Source organism: Cervus canadensis, chromosome 10 (assembly GCF_019320065.1).
Source record: "Cervus canadensis isolate Bull #8, Minnesota chromosome 10, ASM1932006v1, whole genome shotgun sequence".
NCBI lineage: Eukaryota > Metazoa > Chordata > Mammalia > Artiodactyla > Cervidae > Cervus > Cervus canadensis.
Window position 1 is genome coordinate 64,983,370 of NC_057395.1, and position 22,481 is coordinate 65,005,850.

General features: G+C 47.3%; 2 protein-coding genes across 6 annotated transcripts in view; one reads left to right on the forward strand and one right to left on the reverse strand.

Moving 5' to 3' along the window:
- The window catches only part of RPN2 (ribophorin II), a 49,608-nt gene extending 43,826 nt beyond the window's left edge, over nt 1–5,782 (forward strand). For 2 of the 5 annotated variants that reach the window (XM_043479158.1, XM_043479159.1), the window contains exons 16-18: nt 1,048–1,177; nt 2,645–2,692; nt 4,954–4,993. In XM_043479158.1, coding sequence (XP_043335093.1) covers nt 1,048–1,177; nt 2,645–2,692; nt 4,954–4,978 — 203 coding nt within the window. In that variant the 3' untranslated portion in view covers nt 4,979–4,993. Of the gene's footprint in view, nt 1–1,047; nt 1,178–2,644; nt 2,693–4,953; nt 4,994–5,469 lie in introns of those variants that run through there. The other 3 variants (XM_043479161.1, XM_043479162.1, XM_043479160.1) reach the window with 2 other exon arrangements.
- Nucleotides 5,783–14,933: 9,151 nt separating this feature from the next.
- GHRH (growth hormone releasing hormone) lies at nt 14,934–21,737 on the reverse strand. The gene is made up of 5 exons (XM_043480417.1): nt 21,655–21,737; nt 19,627–19,727; nt 19,255–19,359; nt 17,213–17,332; nt 14,934–15,061 (listed from the first exon to the last, which is right to left on the reverse strand). Exons 2-5 carry the CDS (start codon nt 19,704–19,706, stop codon nt 15,046–15,048), a joined length of 321 nt encoding a protein of 106 aa, XP_043336352.1. The 5' UTR covers nt 19,707–19,727; nt 21,655–21,737; the 3' UTR covers nt 14,934–15,045.
- Nucleotides 21,738–22,481: the final 744 nt, after the last annotated feature.

Consider the following 22,481-nt stretch of genomic DNA (forward strand, 5'->3'; position numbering starts at 1 on the left):
GGATGACCTTTCTCTGCAGCCCAGTTACTGAATTTGAGTGATAGCCCTCCCTGGTCAGGGAGAACAAAGCTTGAATATAAATTTGTTTAGAGCCATGACTTGTGCCAGAGTGCTTTTTGTGCACATTCCCTCATTTGACTCATCACAACCCTGATGGGGGTGACCAGGGCAGGAGTTATGATCCTGGTTTGACGGGTGAGAGAATTTCAGCTCAGAGAAATTAAGTGTCTGTGAAGGGCAGAGGCTGGGTCAGAACCCAGGGTTCTCAGTGCCCAGACCTGAGCTGCTTTTTTTTTTTTTTAATATGGACCATTTTTAAAGGCTTTATTGAATGTGTTACATACAACACTGCTTGCGTTGTTTATGTACTGGTCTTTCGGCCATGAGCCATGTGGGATCCTAGCTCCCTAATCAGGAATCGAACCCGCTCCACCTGCTTTGGGAGGTGACGTCTTAACCACTGGACCACCAGGGAAGTCCCTGGACCTGATCCCTTTGGACTAAATCCTCCTCCTCTCTTCCTTGCTTCCTTCCTAGTCTCAGTGGCAAATTAGCCTTAATTTTTTCCCCCTATTTGTTACTTTTAGTAAAAAGGAAAAGGATTTATTTCTTTAATCCTGAGGGCTTTGATTCAGAATTTGAAAGATCAGCAGAATCCCAAATGATTAGGTTGGCCCAAAAGTTCATTGGAGGTTTTCTAGACGATGGTACAGAAAAATCCGAATGAACTTTTGGCCAACCCAATATAACCTGACAGCAACTTTAAAAAACAAATAGAAAACCGTCATTTAAGAACGAAGATGCAAAAACGTGGAACCAGGTCACTGAGATCTGGTTCTTACCTCCGAATTTCTTGGCAGCCAAGACTGAGAAGCAAGTATATTGAGTTACGTATTTTCTGGCATCAGAGGAAAGGAGTAAAACCAGCTGGTCTATAAATACAAACCTTTTCGGGCTCCGCAGTTACTGGCTTCTAGTTAGTTGTCTTCTGCCCTGGGCAATGTCACTATTTGATTCAATTGGTTCTCATGATGCCTGTCCTTATAGCTATGCTGGGACTCATGTATGTCTACTGGACACAGCTCAACATGTTCCAGACCCTGAAGTACCTGGCCATCTTAGGCAGTGTGACGTTTCTGGCTGGCAATCGGATGCTGGCCCAGCAGGCAATCAAGAGGTAAGGTTGGGGGCAGGTCAGGGGCCCAGAGTGGACTAGAAATAGTTTTGTCAGCTCCGGCCACCCAGCTCTTTGAACCAACAGTATGTGGTGAAAAGATTCATATCCTAAGGGGCCTTTGTGACACCTCAATCCAGCCTGAAACAGAAGCCTTTTAAATCAGAAACGAGTTGTGATGATAAGCTTTAAATATATTAAAACCACAACAGTTTATGCCCTGACATATTAGAATGAGAGAAGAAAATAATTGCTTCATGAAGATGAAAGTGAATCAGGACAGGCGGCAGAAGATTGTAGTTTAAGTGCTGGCTGTGTAACCATTTTCTGCTCTGCCGCCACAGAGAATCCTTCTCCACGCTTCTCCTGTGCCCCAGAGAGGGACTTCTCTGTAACCCCAACAGCCTTCCCGAGCTTTTCCTCCTAAGCATGAGGTCCGTGCTCTTCCCCCCCAGAAACAGCGTTGGGCTTTACAGAGGCCCTTGGCAGGGAGCACTGCTCAGGGGCCCTCATCATGTCCCCGAGAACCAGACAACTTCGGTTCACATGAAGGGTCTGGGCCCAAGGTGATGGCAGCTGGCTGGCAGCTTGACTTTCGAACCTGGATTAGAAGTAAATTTAAATGTCACATTGGTGTTTCTCATTGATTTGACTTTATTAGAACTTGGGTGATTTCAGCCACGTAAAGGTCAATAGGAAAAGGTCAGAATTGCTTTCACCTTTGGAAGTTAACATTTTCAGACGTGCCCTGCATTCTCCTCTCCAGGACTCTTGCTAGAAGAATGTAACTTAGTACCCTCAGTGTACCCTCAGTGCAGCTGCTGGTTAAGGTGGGCAGATCAACAGAGTGGCTTTCTCAGAGACCATATGCGTGGGAGAGCCACATGTCTCCTTCCTGCCCGGCCCAGGGTGCTCCCTGCCTCTCCTGGGGTTGCCTGCATTCTGTTGGGGCTTCCCAGAGCACCAGCAGTGGCAGCTGGTTTCTCAGCCCCTCCAGCAGCCTTAACTTGGCAGCTCTGTGCTGCATCTGAGAGATCCAGGGGCTCAGCTGTTTTCTCTCAGCAGAGCCCCGTTCTCTCAGAGCAGCCCGTCTAGACCCCGGGAGCCAAAAGGCTGTCCTCTGCCGAGCTCTCTCATTTCTGGAAGTTGCTCAGACAAGACGAACAAGATTGAGGGGAGATGGGAGTGGAAACCATTTGATTTAGATCCCACGCAGCAGGAGTTCCTAATACAGATAAAATAGAGTACATTTTCTGGGGAGGAAGACCATGGTTCTCATGCCCCTTCCATCCTATGTAGAAAGTTACAGCTGTCTGTTTCTCTCTTCATGAGTTCAAGAATCAGGCTGTGCCCCTGGGGAAAGCGGTGACATTAACAGAAGCTCTCGGTTGGTTGGTTGCCATTTCTTTCCTCAGCTGATTTCTCTTCTTACTGTCCTTTCTTGACTCTCAAACCTCTTTCCTTTGGCAGGATCGCTGCAGAGCAGAGCAGTAGATTGGCAAAATATAGGACACTACGGTAAAGATGAGGGGCACTCGGCCCAGGAGCAGGGCCCCTTCTCCCTCTTGCCCACGGCCATGCATGTCAGTTACTTAGCTATTTTCAGCTCACTTCTTCCTCCCCATCCCTCCCTACCTCAGAGCTGAATTCTGAGGCTCTTTCCCCACTTCCCGGACCAGGGCAAAGCCAAAGCCCCCTGAGTTAGCCTAGCTGTGGTAACTTGGCCGCGGAGCAGCCTGGACCTGGCTTTGACTGTAAGGCTTCCTCCTCACTTGTGTCCCACAGGTACTTCATAGACACAGCCCCTCTCTGTTCATAGGAGAGCAGAGTTGAGGAAAAGACTGATGTAACTTTAGGACTTCTTAAAGGGGACCCCTCCCACCCTCCATTCAGGACATCTAAATTCATTAAATGATAGTCCCATGGAAAATCCTGGCACACCTGGTCACTGTTCTAGGCCTTTTTGTAGTAGTATCCTCTGGTTGGGCCAAACAGTGGGGTTTGGTAAGACACTAAATTATGAAGACTGATGGCCACAGATCAAAGCCAGCATCCGAACTCATGTTCCTAGAGCTCAGGATATGGTTCAGGGTTGCTCCTTGTGTGACTAAAATGCCCAGTGAAGTACCACCCGTACTCCCATCTTGTCAAGTCCTTGGATGAGGGTGGAAGTGGAGGCAAGGTGAAAGGAGGGAAGAAGAATGTCTGATGCTTCACTGATCAGCTCCTGTAGTCCAGGGATTGGCAGAAGTTTTCTAGAAAGGGCCAGGTAGTAGTTTAGGCTTTGTAGGCCATGCGGTCTCTGTTATAACTACTGAGCTCTGCCACCATAATGTGAGAACAGCCCAGTCCACATAAACAAACCAGCATGGCCATGTTCCAATGAGACGTTATTTACAGAAACAGGTGGTGGGCTTTATTTGGCCCCTGGGGCACAACGTGTTGACCCCTGAACTAGAACAAAGAGAGGGGAGGTATTTGAGTTTTCAGAGCATGTTCCTCTTTGTCCTCTGCCATGGAGATGACTTTCCCTGCCAAAGCAATGGAACCATCTAATTTTCACTCCTCTGGGAACAGGAGAAATTCACAAGAGCATAGAATATAGAGCCTTTGCACTGATGTGTGAACAGAAGCTGAACCATCTTGTTCTCAACATAGAAAGCAACCATGTTTTGATTTTTTTTTTTTCAGTATTAATTCAAATACAGTAAAATTTACCCTTTTTAGTGTATATTTCTGTGAATCTTGAAAAACGTAGACAATCTTATAGTAAACACTATCTCAACCAAGGTACAAACTTATTTCCACCCTCCAACACGCTCCCATCCATGTCCCTCTGTGGTCTGTCCCTCCCCGCCCTATTCCTCAGCGTTACCCATTTAGTTTTGTCCTGAATTATAGTTGCTCTGTCTGAGATTTGCTTTCAGAACTAGTCCTTTCTGCTGTGTATTGAGCTCTTTAATTCTTTCAGACTAACTGGATTAGGTTTGTTTTTCTTGATTTTTAGATAGTCAACCCTGCACCCTACTACCCCCAAACTGTACTGCCTGAGAAAGAGGAAAGTCGGTTGATCATTTGGACATCTGGGACTTCCTGATGTCCTGATCTTTTATTGGAGAGTCCCTGGTAGCCAAGCGATTTTGATCTGAGGACAGGTATCGGTTTGATCAGGCATAACAGAGGGCTAGCTTCTTAGCCACAGTGGAGGCTTGTGGGCCATCACCCTTTTACCTGTTCTTATTTCATAATTATACTGTCCTCTCTGCATAAATTATTTCAGAGCACACTTTTTTGCCTGAGCCATGTGGCTTGTGGGATCTTCGTTCCCTGATCAGGGATTGAACCCATGCCCCTGTAGTGAAAGTGAGGAGTCCTAACCACTGTACCAGGGAATTCCTGGGACACATACATTTTGATGTACCTGGGAACCTCTGAATGTTGGCACAGAATTAGGGGCACTCAGGATGAGTTCCACGCCTGTGCATGTGTGCCCCTTGGGACTGTTGGTTACTTGGTTTGGAGCATGCCATTCTGCAAGACCTGCTTGTCATCGCATCAGCCCTCACCACTGGGGACAGCTGCCTGTGAGGAGAGCATGTGTGTGGGCCCCTCGCCTCTGCTCACCCGCACCGTCAGATCACCTGGGTGCTGTCCCCCTCTGGTTGCACAGTATCTATCTAAATGATCATTTTCCTTCTTGTCTTTCCCTGTCACTTCTTGAAGTCTAGGGGAGGCTAAAGAGATTTATTGAGATTTAGATTTAATTTTTTTCTGTGAAGTTTAGACATCCAGTCTGATCATTGACAAGAACATGACCACATGGCAGGAATATGGTGCAGATTTCTGTACCAAAAGGTCAGGATGTTGTCGTCCAAGCTACATGAGGGCCATGTGTTGTTTGGCGGACCCAGAGTCTGGGAAGTTGAAGATGAGTATTCTTTAAACCCTTCATCTAGTTGAAATGTACACTGCCCTTTTGGCCTTACACTGTGAGAGGTGTGCCTGGAATTAATTACCTCATCTTGTGTTTTCACATATCACGCTTACTAAGGTATCATCAGGTGTGTTTCATTGTTTATTTAAGTTGTCATCAGCTTTAGTTTGAGCTGTCTTTCATTTTTTGTGAAATGAGATGGGGCATAAATAAATAGGACTAATAGATGAATGATCATTCCCTTACAAATGGGATCTCATAGTGGGAGAGGACCTTGGTTTCTCTGTTGTCACCAAGTTAGGAGCTGTAACAGTGAGTTGGAATCTTTGATAATTTTGTGTTTGTCTCCATTTTCTTTCAGAACAGCACATTAGTTCCAGAAAGAGGAAGGAAGTTCTGAAAGCTGAAGTGAATATTGGTAAAAGGAGTTAAGGACAGTTCACAATTTGAAAAGAGGAATGAAAAACCCTTTATTTAAAAAGAAGAAAGTAAAAATTGGGGTTGTACTTTTGCTTGTTTTTCTATGTCCTCAGCACAGAGCGGATACCCAGATACTGTTTCTTTGGCACGGTGCCCTAGCAAGATGCTGTGAATATTCTAACTTACCCACTTGTTGCATTGAAAAGTTGAAATCTGTAATTAATCTGTTAATCGAATAAAGAGAATAACAGGAACGAAGACCTGAGATGTTTTTTTTGGTACTTTGGGGCTGGTGGGGTGTCCGGGACACATGACATGAGGCCTTAGTTGGAAAGTATGTTTGACATGATGGCGGGGTGATTCTCCAGGACCATTTACATTGGTCCTTCTCACTGTTTTCCTAACAGAACTGAGAATTGCCTAGAAAAGCCAGTATCCTTTCTTCATGTCCAGCACTGGGTACCAACTATGCCCTGTTGATATCTGAAGGCCCCTCTGCTTTTGCCTTCTGGAAAGTTTGGTCTTGGCATGCAGTGGGGAAGGGAAGGGATTATCTTGAAAGAAGGCTGAGCCTATGAGCCATCTTAGGTGCTGAGAGGGACACACGCATCTTGGAAATGCCCCATTGGAGCTGTGCCCAGGACCACCATTACACAGAGGTCATATGGTATCACCTAGGAAAATAATACTGAATTGTGTGTTCCAAGTGTGCAAACTTCAGTGTTGGTCAAGCCTACTTCACCACAGGGTGAAGGAATTTGGGCAAGTGGCTTAATGTCGCCAAGTTTCCTTTTTTTTCCTTCTGTAAAAGATAATGACAGTACCTTCTCACTTGACTGAAGGAGTTTCATGCATCTGAAATCTTGGCCTAGTGCTTGGCATCTATCCTAACTGGCCCATAGTTACACACTTGGACTCATTGCCTTTACTTCCATTAACTGAAAATAATAGGAGACTTCCCTGGTGGTCCAGTGGTTGGGCCTCTGCACTCCCAGTACAGGGGGCCCAGGTTCGATCCCTGGTCAGGGAACTAAGATCCCACATTACTGCAACTAAGCCCAAGCACTGCAACTTCTGAGCCTGTGCATTGCAACTGGAGAAGTCTGCAAGCTGCAGCGAAGACTCAGCACAGCCTAAATAAATAAATAAACATAGTAAAAGGTAACTTGAAATACAGATAATCCTCAGAGTACTGAGTTTGGGGTGGGGGTAGAAATGATTTTAATCAGATTGCTTTCCAACTTAGCTGGACTTCGCTACAGTGAGGAAATGGGGATTTTGATTGGGGAGAGAGGAAAGGCGATTTGGGAACTCTGGGCTAGTTCTGAATGGGATTCTGCAGGGGAGAGGCCCATATGGGCAATTACAGGGCTGCCTCTAAGATGGAAAAGTGAGCTCACCTTTCCCAGAAGTTGCAAACTGGTGACCCATGTTTTATTTGATCCATAATTTTTTTTAAATTGAGTCAGTTGCTAACATTCACACATTGAGAAAATTCATATAAAATTCCAGGTCTAGGGTTTAGGATTCTCTGGAAAAAGAGAATCAGAGCTGGCAGCATTGGGCTTGCTTTCCGAATGGCAACAATCAGCTGAAGCTGAATAGCTCTTGCCTTTGAGTGGGGCCTGTACTCTCCAGTCAGCCATAGTCCCACCCCACCCCAACCTGGCCCCAGATGGTGTCAGTTCCACCTATCCTGGTCCTGTTCCTCTCACCAGCTTCATGTGATTGGTACCTGCCTGGCTGCTGTAGATGTATGACTTGGAGACCCACTCTGATGGGAAAAGGTCATGTTGGTTTCCCAAACTGTTCAGTCATTCAATTGTGTCTAACTCTTTGCGACCCCTTGTACTGCAGCACGCGAGGCTTCCATGTCCTTCACTATCTCCTGGAGTTTGCGCAAACTCATGCCCCTTGAATCAGTGATGCCATCCAACCATCTGTTGTCCCCTTCTCTTGCCCTCAATCTTTCCCAGCATCAGGGTCTTATTCATATGAGTCAGTTCTTTGCATCAGGTGGCCAAAGTATTAGAGCTTCAGCTTCAGCATCAGTCCTTCCAATGAATATTCAGGACCGATTTCCTTTAGGATGGACTGGTTGGATCTCCTTGCTGTCCAAGTGGTGTCTCCTAGTGTCCCTACTTAAAGATGCTGGGACCTCAACGGCTCAGAGTGGTGGGGAAGCGGGGAGAGCAGGAGAGCCTACCCACCGGGGAGTTTCACACTGAAACCAGACATGTACAGTTCCGGAAGACACTGATTGAAGCCTGCTGGACAGAGGTGTAGAGCTAGGGCAGTAGGACCTGAGAACAGAAATATAGTGGATGGAGGGGAGGAGGTAAGGAAACAGCTGTCTGGAAAAGGGGCTGGCAGGGCTCAGGGGTGCCGTGACTGGCTTGGGGCTGGTCAGCAGACCCAGAGGAGCTGGAGAATAAAGCACAGCAGAGGAACTTCCCTGGTGACTCAGTGATTGGGAGCCTGCCAGCCAGTGCAGAGGACAATGGTTCAATCCCTGGCCCCACATGCGGCGGAGCAGTTAAGCCGGTGTACCACAGCTACTGAAGCTCACCGCCCCTAGAGCCTGTACTCTGCAACAAGAGAAGCCCCCGCAATGAGAAATTTACGCACTGCAGCTAGGGAGTAGCCCCTGCTTGCTGCAACTAGAGAAAGCCTGTGTGCAGTAACAAACACCCCACGTAGCCATCAATAAATAACTTTAAAAAAAGCATAGCAGACATCTGCTACATGCCGGGTTCTGGGCTTGGTTGAGCTGTGGCTGTGAGCAAGATGGATGCCTTCTCTGCCCTCAGTTCACTTATATCCCAGAGGGGACAGGGGAAAGGGAGCAGAGTGAGCACAAATCTGAAAAGGAATTTTTATCTAGAGGGGTTGGGAAGGCTAAGCTGACAATGAAAGGAGTAGTCTTTGCAGAGCTGGAGAAGAACATTCTAGGCAAAGAAGCAACTTAGGCAAAGGCTCTGAAAGCAGGGCAGTGTAAACAGGGCAGAGTTAGCAAGGAAAAGCGTATCCTTGGAACTTAGAACAAATACAGGGTATTTTTTAATTGATTCATTTTAATTGGAGGATAATTACTTTACAATATTTTGATGGTTTTTGCCGTACATCGACATGAATCAGCCACAGGTATACATGTGTTCCCCCATCCTGAGCCCCCTCCCACCTCCCACCCCACCCCATCCCTCTGGGTTGTCCCAGAGCACCGGCTCTCAGTACCCTGCTTCATGCGTTTAACTGGAACTGGTGATCTGTTTTACGTATGGTAATATACGTGTTCCGATGCTATTCTCTCAAATCATCCTACACTCACCTTCTCCCAGAGTCCGAAAGTCTGTTCTTTACATCTGTGTCTCTTTTGAAAGTAAAGTGAAAGTGAAAGTCACTCAGTCATATCCGACTCTGCGACCCCATGGACTATACAGTCCATGGAATTCTCCAGGCCAGAACACTGGAGTGGGTAGCTTTTCCCTTCTCAGGGGATCTTCCCAGGCCAGGGATCGAATCCAGGTCTCCCACATTGCAGGCGGATTCTTTGTCAGCTGAGCCACATTTTGCTGCCTTGCATATTGGTGAGGTGGATGAAATTGGAGCCTATTATACAGAGTGAAGTAAGTCAGAAAGAGAAACACAGATACTGTGTATTACAATACATATGGAATTTTTAAAAATTCACTTTTGATTGTGCTTGGTCTTTGTTGCCGCTTGCAGGCTTCCTCTAGTTGCAGGGAGTGGGGGCTACTCTTCCTTGCGGTACACAGGCTTCTCTTGTGGAGCGTGGTCTCTAGGTGCATGGGCTTCGGTAGTTTTGGTACGTGGGCTCTAGAGCTTTGGTTCAGTAGTTATGGTGTATAAACTTAGTTGCTCCACACCATGTGGAATCTTCCCGGACTAGGGATCAAACCCGTATCTTAACCACTGGACCACCAGGGAAGTTCCAAATATAGCTTTTAAGGGCTGTGGTAAAGGAGATAGATTTTATTTTAGGACCAACTGCAAGTTTAGGGAACTTGAATTTTGTGCTGGGATGTAGCAGAGGCAGAAACACCTCTTATGCTCTCTTTCTGGTCCTACCCACTGGGAGAAGCCTCTTGACGGCTGCAGGGGAGAGTCCACTTGCTTATAGCCTAGGGATGGATCTGGGCAGACTGCAGTTGAGAACTGGCCTAACTCTTTACAACTTATGACATACACCAGATTTGTTGCTTAAATTATTCACCACCGGCAAAGATTCTTTGCTTGATCAAACTTTAGCCAGGCTCCTGAAATTTCTCCTTCATTATCTGTGCCATTTTTTTTTTTTTTTAAGATCTAGTTTTAGCAAGAATCTTGCTGAGCAGTTTAACCAGACCCTCCTACCTCCATGTCTGATCACGCTGATATATGATCAGAATCCTCACCCTCCACCATCTCCCAGGTGATGTCTCATCTCCCTGGTCTGTCTTCAGCCAGAATCCCCTTACCCCTGATGTATCCTCTTAGTAAGTTTCCACCCACTGAGCCCCACCCTGCTCTTTGGCTACCAGTTGCCAGTGGACCACACTATATTCAGAATTGAGCCCAGTTCTGTATGAGGTTTCTTTCCCCCGATTACAATAGTCTTGAATAAAATCTGTTTTTTCCACTTTAACTGCTGTGAGCTCTGTCTTTCATTTGACATCACAGTAGTGCCTGGACCTGGGCTTCCAAGAGTAGTCGGCACAGCAGGTCAGCATCCAACTGACCTTTCTTTCTTCACCCCACTGGGCCTTAGTTTCCCATCAGTAAAAATGGGATAACACCTCTGAGGGCTTTATAAGGATTAAATGAGGTCACATTCAAAACACACACCAGAGCGTCTGGCACTGACACTGACTCAGAGATAGCTCAGATTAGTATAGACATTACTGTTGTTATTTCCTGTGTGTTGTTAGCAGGGGCCCAGTATGCAGTTTGTACTAGGTCCTACATTTCTTTTCTTTCTTTGTTGGTTGGTTGAAGTCACTTGTTTCCCTGACATTTCCTGAGGGGCCTGGCATCTTGGAACAACACAAGGGCACTGTCCTAGAATCAGGAGTCAGTCCCCAGCTTTGACCCCTCCGAGCTGCTGGACCTGACCTCTTACCTCTGCTCTGCCCTCCCCCTAGGGCTGTGGTAGGGAGCCTGTGAAGCAATGGATGAGAACCTCTTTGTGAGTTTTAATGCAAACATAAGGGATTATCATAAGAAACAAATCCTCTGTTGATCAGAGCATTCTGTAGGACAAAAAAAAAAAAAATAATAATAATAAAAATAGCACTTCATCTTAAATGGGACCGTCAAGGGAATGGGAAGCTCCCAGCCTCTCTGTGGGCAGGGGTTAAGTCCTTTAAGCCGCCGTTAGTGTTGTAGTTAATGGAGATAAAGCACCGGAATTGTGGCCATCACAGTCTTTTCCTTTATAACGGCATTCACCTCGAAACCCACAAGTAGCAGCGGGTCCCAGCGGTCATTATTTCATTTGAAAAACTAATTGGAAGTTGAGAGAGCCCTCAGTCTTTGCTTTTGTGGGGACAGGCGGAGGAAACAGATGAGCAGGTGGGTCTGGGGGATGGAGGGGGGTCGGGCTGGACACCATTCAGCAGCCGCCTCCTTTGTTCTCCTCCCCTGGCAGGTTCTTGGTGGCCTGCTCGGCTTGGTTGAAGTGGACTGCGGCCCTCAGAGGCCAGCCTTCTCCTCCGGAGGGGTCTTTTGTTCCCCATTGTGGGTATTGTCTGCTCCGTGGAGCCACCCGGGCTCCCTGCGGAGCTGTTCCCACGCTTCACGTTCTTTCTTGGAGGGTAAACTGGGGAGAGCAGGTGGTCTGAACGCTGTGAAACCCCAAGCTGGCTTTACGGTCCCAGTGTGGGAGATGGACCCACAGGTCCAGCACTGCGTGTCTCAAGCCAGAAAAGGACAGAGAAGAGATTGCTCACCTCTGAGTCCCCATCAACTCTAAAATGCTGTGAATATTTTTATGCTTTTAATCCAAACACATCCCATCACCTAGACTTCACTTAAAAATTTTTTTTATTATTATTTTTAAATTTTATTTTTATTTATTTATTTTTTTTGCCGTGTGTGCCTCGGGGCATACAGGATCCTAGTTTCCCAACCAGAGATGGAATCTGTGGCCCCTGCAATGAAAGCACAGATTCTTTAAAAAAAAAAAAAAAAAATGTAGTTATTTAGTAACACTGAGTCTTAGTTGCGGGATGTGGGGTCTTTAGTTGCACTGCGGCATGTGAACTCTTATTTGCGGCATGCCAGAATCTAGTTCTCTAATCAGGGATCAGACCTGGGTCCCCTGCATTGGAAGCATGGAGTCTTAGCCACTGGACCTCCAGGAAGTCCCAAGTTCACCAATTCTTCGGAGAGGCGATGTGTGGGGATATACCCAGGTAAAATGTTTCATGAAAAGAAAAAGTTGGGTAGTCACTGACAAAGGTAACTCTGGACAGTGACTTCAGCTCTCTGCTTCTCTTTATATTAATAGCAAAATTTCTCAAAAGAACTGACTCTGTCAGTGCCATCCAACAGAAATATAATGCAAGTCCCATTTGCTATTGTTAAGTTGCTAGGTCGTGTTCCACTCTCTGCGACCCCATGGACTGACTGCATGCAGCGCACCAGGCTTCCAAGACCCATAGGTGATTTGAAATTGTCTAGTAACCACAATAAAAAGGTAAGAATGAAATAGGTGAAATCAAGTTTAATATATTTTATTTTAATCCAACTTACCAGATATGTTATTTTAATAGGTAATCAATATAAAAACATGACTGAGACATTTGGTATTCTTTTTTCATACTGTCTTTGGAATCCACGTAAAGCACATCTCAGTTGATATTAGCCACATTTTGTGTTCAACAGCCACATGTGTTCAGTGGTCATTGTACTGTACAGCCAGGTCTCTACGCTCCGGATCTGATCCCTCTCCTACTATTTTCTCTTGAACCCACTAGAGTCAGAGTTTTGTCTCCACCATGCACCCAGTTTGTTCTTGCCAAGGTCATCATTGGCTTTCATGACCATTTTGTGTTCAGTTCTCAACTGATGACCCATCAGCGGCATTTGGTACAGTCCATCACTCTCCTCTTGAACTGCTTTCTGGAATTTCTCTCTTGCAGTTTTTTTGCTTTTTCCTTCTCAGTCTCCTTTGCTGGCTCCTCATCTTTCCTCCAACCTTTAAATACAGAGTGCCGTGGGGTAGTCCTTGCAGTTCTGCTATTCTGTTCTTCTTTCTTGGTGATCTAACTCACTCTCCTGACTTTATTTTTTTTTTTTTTTTTTAGGCTGCACCACACAGCTTATGAGATCTTAGTTCCCCAACTAGGGATTCAACCTGGGGCCCCAGTGGGGCCCCAGCTCAGTGAAAGCACTGAGCCCTAACCGTTGGACTGACAGGGAACTCTCTTTTTAAAAAAAAAAAGAAAAGTTATTTTTATTTTTTAATTAAAAAATTAATTTTTAAAAATTAAATTAAAAAAAATTAAACAATTGTATTGAAATGTAGTTGATTTACAATGTTGTGTTAATTTCTTCTGTACAGCAAAGTGATTCAGTTATACATATATACTATTTTTCATATTATTTTCCTTTTTTTTTTTTTTAACTTTTTATTTTGTACTGAATTGTAGTAAATTAACAGTGTTGTGATAGTTTCAGGTGAATTGCAAAGGGGCTCAGCCATTCATGTCCATGTATCCATTCTGCCCTAAAATCCCCATCCATCCAGGCTGCCACATAATTTTGAACAGAGTCCCATGTGCTGTATAGTAGGTCTTTGTTAAAAAATTAAAAAAATTTTTTTTCTAATCTCCTGACTTTATAGACCATCTAAAAGGTGACAGCTATCCAGACCTCTCTCCTGGCTCCAGACCTGCACACCCAGGTGCCTACTCAGCCCCCCTATATGGGGCCTTTAAAGGGCATCTCAGACTCAACATGTCTAAACCCCAACTCCTAATTCTCCCTCCACCTCCAGAGCTCCTAAATGGCAATTCCATCCTTCCAGTTGCTCAGGCCTCAAACTTTGGAATTATTCTCCAGTTCCCATACCTTATCCATACCTTATCCATCAGCAAATGAGTTCTACCCTAAGAATGTATCCAGCATTTGACCCTTCTCAGAGTGGCAATAAATGCAAGTCAGATCATGTCATTCTTCTGCTTAAACTCTGCAGTGGTTCCCATCTTGCCGAGAGTGAGATCCTTTTAGTTTTTCCCATGGCCTCCCAGGACCCCCATGAGCTGGCCTCCTGCTCCCTCTTGGCCTCCCTTCCTCCACTCACAGCCTCGATGTGCCCTGGCTAGCCACACTGGCCTTCTGTGCCTCCCCACTCTACACTCTTGTCTAGGGCCCTTGTGTTGGGTTTTCACTGTTTTGGGAACGTTCCTCACCCAGTCATTCTCCACAAGGCCGACTCTTGAGGGACTTTACTCAAATGTCTCTCATCAGTGAGGCCTTCCCTAACTCCCCCTACCACATACTCATTCATTATGGATAAATTATCCCCTGCAGTACTCCCATTGCCTTAATTTTTTGCTGTTTGCAGTCACCACCATCTTACAAATTCTATATTTACTTGTTTTTATTATTCTTTCCTCCATTAGAATATAAGCTCTATGCTAGACTTCCCTAGTGGTCCAGTGGTTAAGAATCTGCCTGGCAATGCAGGGGACGCAGGTTTGATTTCTGGTTTGGGAAGATACCACATGCCTCGGAGCAACTAAGCTCGTGTGGCCACGACTACAAGAGCCTGTGCTGCCTAGAGCCTGAGCTCTGTAACAGGAGAAGCTGCTGTGATGAGATCCCACACACCGAAACTAAAGTAGCCCCCGCTCTCAGCAACTAGAGAAAGACCACACAGCAGTGAAGACCCAGCACAGCCAAAAAGAAAGAAAGAGCATAAGCTCTATGAGGTCAGGGGCTTTGTTTGCCTAGCACAGCACTTGGCACACAGTGGGATCTCTAGAAACGTTTGTTGAGTGAATAAATGGCATTGCTCATAGACGCATGGGTCACCAGTGGGTGAAGGATGACTTGGACCCAGAGTAGACAAATACGGCTAGGAGCCCAGTTCTGGGCTGGGTCCCCTATAGTTGAATCCCAGCTCTCTCCTTATTGGCGGTGACTGTGGCAATTCACTTCACCCTCTGTGCCTCAGTTCCTCGTCTGTGAAATGAGAACAGCGCCAGTACCTCCCGCTAGGCTGTGTAGGGAGTCTATGAGGTTCTACACGTGAAGCTGCCCGGCTGGCACTCTGGGTGTTTGGTAAGTGTTAGCTTTTTTTTTTTTTTAAATATCTTGTAATACCAGTTTGGGAAATGGAGCTCTGTAAAACGTGAAAAATTAGGCTGAAGATAAAAGAAAACTGAAATGCAGACCAGTCTGGGGGAGTTTTATTGTATTTATAAAGGAAAAAGTAGGTCAGAAATTAAAAAGGATTAACTGGATGCAGTTGTGTCTCAGCTGCAGGGAGCAGAAAATAGAGGCAGAATCTTCATCCTTGGGAATTCCTATTGCAGAAAGAAAGATAAAGCTAAGTCTGGGGGCACTGAAATCAAGGCAAGGTAGGACAGGACACTTGGAATTAGGGTGACAGTAACTCCAGTGTTGAGACTGACCGACTCTCAAGACGACCTCAATCTTAGCCCCAGTTCTCCCAACCCACTCCCACTGAGAGCCTGGGAAGTCACTGGCCCTTGAATAAGCCACTTCTAACTCCCAAACAGGGTTAGATGAGGTCATTCTTTCTAGCACACACATTCACCACATCCCTTACCATTTATCACAAATTAAATAATCCACTGTACAAGTATTTGTTTAATTTCTGTCTGCTTCAGTGTGTTATGAATTCCATGAGAGCAGAGACCAAGACTGGTCCATCCACGGCTGTCCCCTCAGCCCAGAACCTGGCCATCTTTGGATGATTTTTTAAGATTTTTTTTATATGGACCATTTTATAAGTCTTTACTGAATTTGTTACAGTATTGCTGCTGCTTTATGTTTTCATTTTCTGGCCACAAGGCATATGGAATCTTATTTCCCCGACCAGGAATTGAACCCACACCCCTTGCATTGGAAGGCGAAGTCTTAAACACTGGACCACCAAGGAAGTCCCTAGATGACTTTTAAGAGCTGGGAAGATGGAGAAATCTGAACTTGTTAACTTAGGGGACTTTTACGTGGACATAAAGCGTGGTGGGTGTGAAAGGATACTAACTGCCAAATCATTCTACTCCACACTCTTAAGGTATTAATGTAAGAATTAATTCAGCAGTTCTGTTTTCTCAGCATCCCTCCCACCCCATCATGTCCTGGTATTTGCAACAGTTGAGCTGGAGGGGGAACAATGGCGGGAGCAACCTCTGGGGCCTTCCTGCTGCTCTACGACTTTCAGCTCTGTGAAGCCTCTGGCTTTTAACATACAGGAACAAAGCCTGCATTCTTAGGACGTGGCCCTCCTTGGGGCCACTCTGCCCCACTGCGGCCTGGTGGGAGCCCTGAAGCAGGTGAATAGTGACCTAATCCCAGTGTGAGAGGCACTGGGCCGGGGCGGTGTGGTGGCGAGGGAGGCATTATTCTTAGGGACATTTATTTTAACAAAGAATTCTATTCTCCGGGACCTTGGTAGTCATTGGAGCAAATCTGCTCCCTTCCCAGAGGAGGGAACAGGGAAGATGACTTGCTGTGGGCAGAGACTTGGCCACACAAGCAGACCTGGGGCTCAGGTGTCCATCCGGCCTCCAGGGTTGGTTCTCACCTCTGCTGTTTTATGCCTGTCAGCCTGCTGCCGCTTGCATCTCCCCAGGACAATACTTGGCCAGATCTCTGAGCTCTCGGTGTCTAATCAGGCTGGGAAGAATGCGAGGGGGCACATGGAGAGCTCTGCTGGGAACTGGATTTTCTTAATAGTTTGGGCTGGAGGTGTCTGGCAGAGTCACGCTGGGGCACGTTTGTGCTCACAGTTCAAAAATTGGGCTCTAAAATGCAGCACAGTTTCTGCAAATAGTCATGTCATTTTGAGGAAATGGAGTTCGTGTGAAGGGCTCTGGGGAAGAAAGGCAGGTCTAGGGCCTGCCTAGTCCCTAACTGCGGGCTAGCTACTGCCTCATCTTAGTCTCAGTTTTCCTCCTCTGTAAAATGGGAAAACTCATTCCTGATCTTCCCTGACTCCTACTGGGATTGTGAGGGTCAGGGAACTGTCATTCCCATCTCTCCATCTCACAAGTGCTGCTCACAGTCCTCCACCCAAGGGTGTTGGGAGGGGCTGGCCTCCCTTTGATTTTACAGTTTGATGAACTTGGCAGGGGATCCAGGGCATGCGTTTCAGACCAGGAGCATCAGAGTCCCCTGGGACTCTCATTCAAATTCAGATTCCGGGTCCCACTCTAGGACTCTTGAGTGAGGGACATTTCTGGACACAGACACTGAGGCTGGCCTCTGGCTACACACTGGAGATACAGGAGTGGATGACGGCCAGTCTCCATCACACATGTCCCCCCTTCTTCTGGTTCTTGATGTAGGGAAGAAGGGACCTCGTTCCCAGTTTGCTTGGAGAGGAGGAGAGTCCTTTTCCTGGCTACCCTTGGGGACAGAAGCCTCTGAGGTCCCTCAGTACACACATGTGCAGACCTTCACACTTGTGCACACACACATATTCCCACCTGCGCTTTTGCAGCAGGCTCACCAAGACGCTCTCCAATGCCATCTGCTGTTGGTCTGTCCACACGCCGTCCACCTGACGGCCAAGCCGGCCCTTTGCTCCTTGCTCCTGGTTTCTCTCTCTGTTTGATTAGACGAAGAGAAACAACAGAAGTTATTGTTTGAGTAGGAAGCGGAGGAAGCCTTGGGAAAGGTCAGGGCAAAGGGCGCAGAGCGGGATTGCATCCCTCGGCCTATTGCGATATCTGGCATAGACTCTGGCACCCAGCTGAATTAGACTCAGCAACGTTTAAGAAGACAGTGTGTATAGGAGTGAAGACTATAGGTTGTGAAGCACACATTTGCAAAATATCTTCCCACAGATGACTTATTAAGTACAAAGGAGAAGATATTAACTCAACAGAGGAGAAACCTGGCAGGTGTCGTGTTACACAAGTGATCAAAGTTACCATCACCAATGGGACAAATGGACAACATGCTCCTCCAGACAGGATGCGCTGAGCAGGACACAACATTACCTCTGTTGCATAATGGGAATCTATTCATGAGGAAGCACCCGGCAAACCCAATATGAGGGACATTCTATGAAGAACTGTCCTTTACTAATAAAAAATGTCTGTGTCATAAAGACTGAGGAACTGATCCAGACTAAAAGAAACTAGAGACATGACAACTAAATGCCACCTGTGGCTGGATTGAGTCCTGGATGAGGAAGATCAGTAATTGTTACAGGGACTTCCCTGGTGGTCCAGTGGTTAACAATCCACCTTGCAATGTAGGCAACATGAGTTCAATCCCTGATGGGGGAACTAGGATCCTACATGCCGCAGAGCAACTAAGCCCGAGCCCCACAGTTACTAAGTCCGTGTGCCACAACCAGAGTCCATGAGGCACAATGAAAGATCCTGCGTGCTACAGATAAGACCTGACGCAGCCAAAATGATTTAAAAATGTTTATAAAGGACATTTTGGGACAACTAGTGAAATTTAAATATAGACTTTAAGTGATAATTATACTGTGATTATAGAAGAGAGTATCCTTTGATTAGCTATTAGGAGACACACAAAAGTACTTAAGGATAAAGGGTCATGATGACTATAATTCACTCTCAAATGGTTCAGCAAAACAATAATACTCATAATCATACCTGAGTTTGTGTATGTATGTCTAGATCTGTATCTAGGCATAGAGAGAGAGAGAGAGAGAGAGAGAGAGAGAGAGTGTGTGTGTGTGTGTGTGTGTGTATACATGCTCAGTCTTGTCTGACTCTGCGACTCCATGGACTGTAGCCTACCAGGTTCCTCTGTCCATGGGATTTTCGAGGTAAGAATAATGGAGTGGGTTGCCATTTCCTCCTCCAGGGAATCTTCCTGACCCAGGGATTGAACCTGTGTCTTCTACATCACAGGCAGATTCTTTACCGCTGAGTCATCAGGGAAGCCCCAGATATAGAGTAAGCAAATATACCAAAAAATATTAGGAATTATTGACTCTTAGGGCAAGACATGTAAAAGCCCTTTGTACTATTTCTGCAACTTCTCTGTAAGTTTGGAATTTTTTCAAAATGAAAACTAAAACAAGTTCAGGCAGTGGAGTCAGGCTGATTGGATGCTAATTCTGCCACTCATTGGTGTGTGTCCTTTAGAAGCTATTAATGTAGCTTCTGTATGATGGGGGTGAGAGAACATCCTTTGTAAAGTTGTTGGAAAGAGCACATAAGAACCTGAGAATAATTGCTGACACTACCAAGGGCTTACTCTGCACTGTGCCAGGTATGTATTAATGAACCAGTGCAAAGTCTTTTTCTGGTAGAGCCAGTCAAGTGGTGACTGCTGTCAGTGACTGGAGCCCAACTCAGGGACAAGCACCTATGCTTAATGATCATTTATTAGTTAAGGGTAAGATGAGGTTCGACACTGGAGCCCTTCTGCCCTGGCAAGTCCAGAAGTGACAGATGCTGTGCAAGCGAAGAGACCATACTTGGTCCCTCCAAATCGTGATGCATTGGGGGTGCAGGGAGAAGTCACAAGAACGCCAGCTCACCCCTGCTGCCTGTTCATGATATCCTGGAGTAGCTTGCGGGCAGACAGCTGGCCCAGAACCTTCCGGTAGCTGTTAGTGAAGATGGCATCTGCATACCGTGGGATCCTAGTAGAAGGAGTCAGAGGTCAAAGGGTGGGGCAGGAGGCCCAGGGGACTGTGCTCACTGGGTCTCTGTGAGGTCCTTCTGTCACCTCTTGCCCTGCTCATCCCCAGAGAGGGCTGGAACCAGGGCTGGGTGGTGACCTCTCTGGGGCTCAGTCTGCCTCCCTCCCAGAGATGAGCAGCGGAGGCTGCCTGAGGAGCCAATTGGGGACCAGCTCGATTCTGCATCCTTAAAGCACCTTTCTTGCTTCTCTCGTCAGGACTGCTTACCTGAGAGGCTGGGAGGGCAGGGAGCCATGGGAGCCGCTGCTGAGGGTGAGAGTCACGAGGAAGAACACCCAGAGCAGCATCCTTCACCCCTGTGCTGGCACCTGGGAAATGACAGACAGGAAGAAAAGTCAGGCATACCCATAGACACTGGGATGCCCTCTGCTAGCTCTGGCCCTCGGCCTGGCTCTGTGCAAGCTATGGTTCTTGTCTTTTGGAAGTTGTGGGGTAGGGAAGACGGAGCAGACTCAAAGTCTGACACACCTGGGTTCAAGTTCTTCCTCTGCCAGACACGAGCTCTGGCCTCATTTTCTCCATCTGTAAAATGGGCATGATAAGTCTATGCCGCTGACCTCACAGGGTTGAACATACAATGAAAGACAATGGTGAGACTACCTCTGCCTGTAGGGCATTCTACGTGGGACTCAGGCCTCAGCAAGGAATAATTATAATAATGTATGCTAAATCGCTTCAGTCATGTTGGACGCTTTGCGACCCTATGTGCTATAGCCCACCAGGCTCCTCTGTCTGTGGGGATTCTTCATGCGAGAGAAGACTGGAGTCGGGGAGGAGCAAACAGCTTCTCGTATTTACCTAAGTCTCCCTCTGCCCCAGTGTGGACTGACAGTGTTGAGTGAGGCTAACAGCTCAGGCTCTGAGTCAGAAAAATCCGAGTTCACATCCAGGCTCGGTCATCACCAGGACTAGCGGCTGGTGTGCACCCCAGGACTAGGGTGTGCACCCCAGGACTAGGGGCTTCTCCTTTCCAGACCTCAGTTTCTCTATCCATAAAATGGACTCAATAACTGGGCCTACTGCAAAGGGTCATGTGAGCATGAGCTGAGATGAGGCACCGGACGTGAGTGGTTGGCACACGGGGGATCCTTCACGCACTCCTGCTCTGAGGACCTGCTCAGGGGGCAGGCTGTCTTGGTTTTGTGTAGAGTTGGAGGGAAGGGAGAATGGCTGTGCCTCTTGCTCCAGATGTTTAGATTTTGCCTAAGAGTTTTAGCCCTGGAAGAGACCAGGGACCTGGGGAGCCTGGAGGCAGAATCATCTCATAGATCACATAATTATCCTTAATGGGAGCCTGCTGACACCGTGCTGGGCAATTAGGAAGACAAGTCTACAGAGGACAGAGCCGCCTCTGCTAGGGCTGTGCTCTGCTATCAACCCGGACCGCGGGGTGGAAATCACTGGTCTCAGGGAGACTCGGTCACTTCAGGGTCAGGACTTCCCATCTCCCAGGAGCACCCCCCTCTCAGCAGGATGTCCCCTCTAGGGGCATATGGACCCCTCCAGAGGCTCGGCCAGCCCCGGAAAGGGCAAGAGACACCTCACGGCCCACCTTCTCCCTGAACAGCTCCATTTCCGGTAGGTCCTGCTCAGAAGGGATTTCTGGCAGGCGGGGCCAGCCCAGGAGAAATCCACTTCCATCTCTGGGCTCACATCTCCTCTCAGGGTATCACCCTCCTTCTCCCAGACACTGGGTCTGGACTAAACCCGGGAGGCCTTGAGATCCCAGGAAGTACCCCCGGGGACTGTTCAAAGCTGCTTGAGACCCTTGCACCCCCAGAGCTGAAGGAAGTGGCCATCCAGACCCCAGTCATCAATCCCCTCTTTGATGTGCCCCCCCCTCCATCCCCCTCCCCCCAACAGCCTATGGTTCAGTTTCAGCACAAACACTGTGAGGGACAGGGAGCTCACTACCTCCAAGCCAGTGTGTCCTACTTCCAGGCAGCTTTTCCTGTTCGGAAGCTTTTCCCATTGTGTCAAGTCCGAGTCCCCTTATCCTGCAAATACCTGTTAAGCTTTTACCACTCTGGTAAGAATCGGGGCTAGAGAAAAGATGAGACCATGGCCTCGCCTTTGATATCCACCGGCTGTTCCTCCCAGACCTTCTGTACCTTTAACCACACAATGAACCCTTTAGATGCGTTTTGCGTGATTTAGACCTCGGCTCCCCAGATCAAGGATTTTTAGCCTTCTGTCCTCATCACACATTATCACACCCATCTTTCCTTTCCGAACCTGGTTCTCTGTTGGAGTCTTCTAAACAGGGAGATCTTTCGGGGCAAAGGGGTCTCCTTGACATGACTACTACTTTTTCTGCCTCCCATCTGCAGCCTGGGCTTTCTTGCCTTCTTTCCGACTGCTCTTTCAAGGACCTGAGCACATTCAGGCTCGCAATCACCTCTCAGAAGCCCTTGGCATTCCACTCCCTTCAGGGCAAAGCCCAAACCCCTGTTTTAGGCATAAGCGCCATCCCAGCCTCCTCAGCCCTTGGCCCTTCTCTCAGGGCTGGCACAAGGGATTCCCAGCCCCTGGGACCCCTGGCCCTCACAGCCCACCCTAACACTCGCCCTTGGGAGCAGGTATCACAAGCTCTAGTCTTAGACAGCCAACGAAATGAGCCCAGAGAGGAGAAGGGCCTTTTTTCCATGGTCCTCCATCAAATTAGTTGCAGAGCGGGCACTTCAGAATGGGCCTCCCGCTCTGCACGGCGGCCTCTCAGATACAATCCCCTATTCACAGGACTCCCTATTGATGGGGGCGCTCCAGAATTCATCCCCTGCACATGGAAAACAGTTCTGAGAAGACCGAAAGCTTTTGTTCTTTGTTACTGAGTTTCTGGGGAGGAAACAAGGGGGACAAACAGGAACACCGGCTTGGTTGGCATGTCCCCGTGCGCATCAGTGGTTTTAGGGAGCTGAAAATAACCTGATATTGGCAGACTTTGGGAGTCAAGTCACAGTGAATCCAGTAACCCCAGGTCATTCAGAGTGAGGCTGGGCAACCTCATAATCTGGTCAACCAAGCGGTACAATGTTTGCCAAAAACCACATACCCGAGGGATG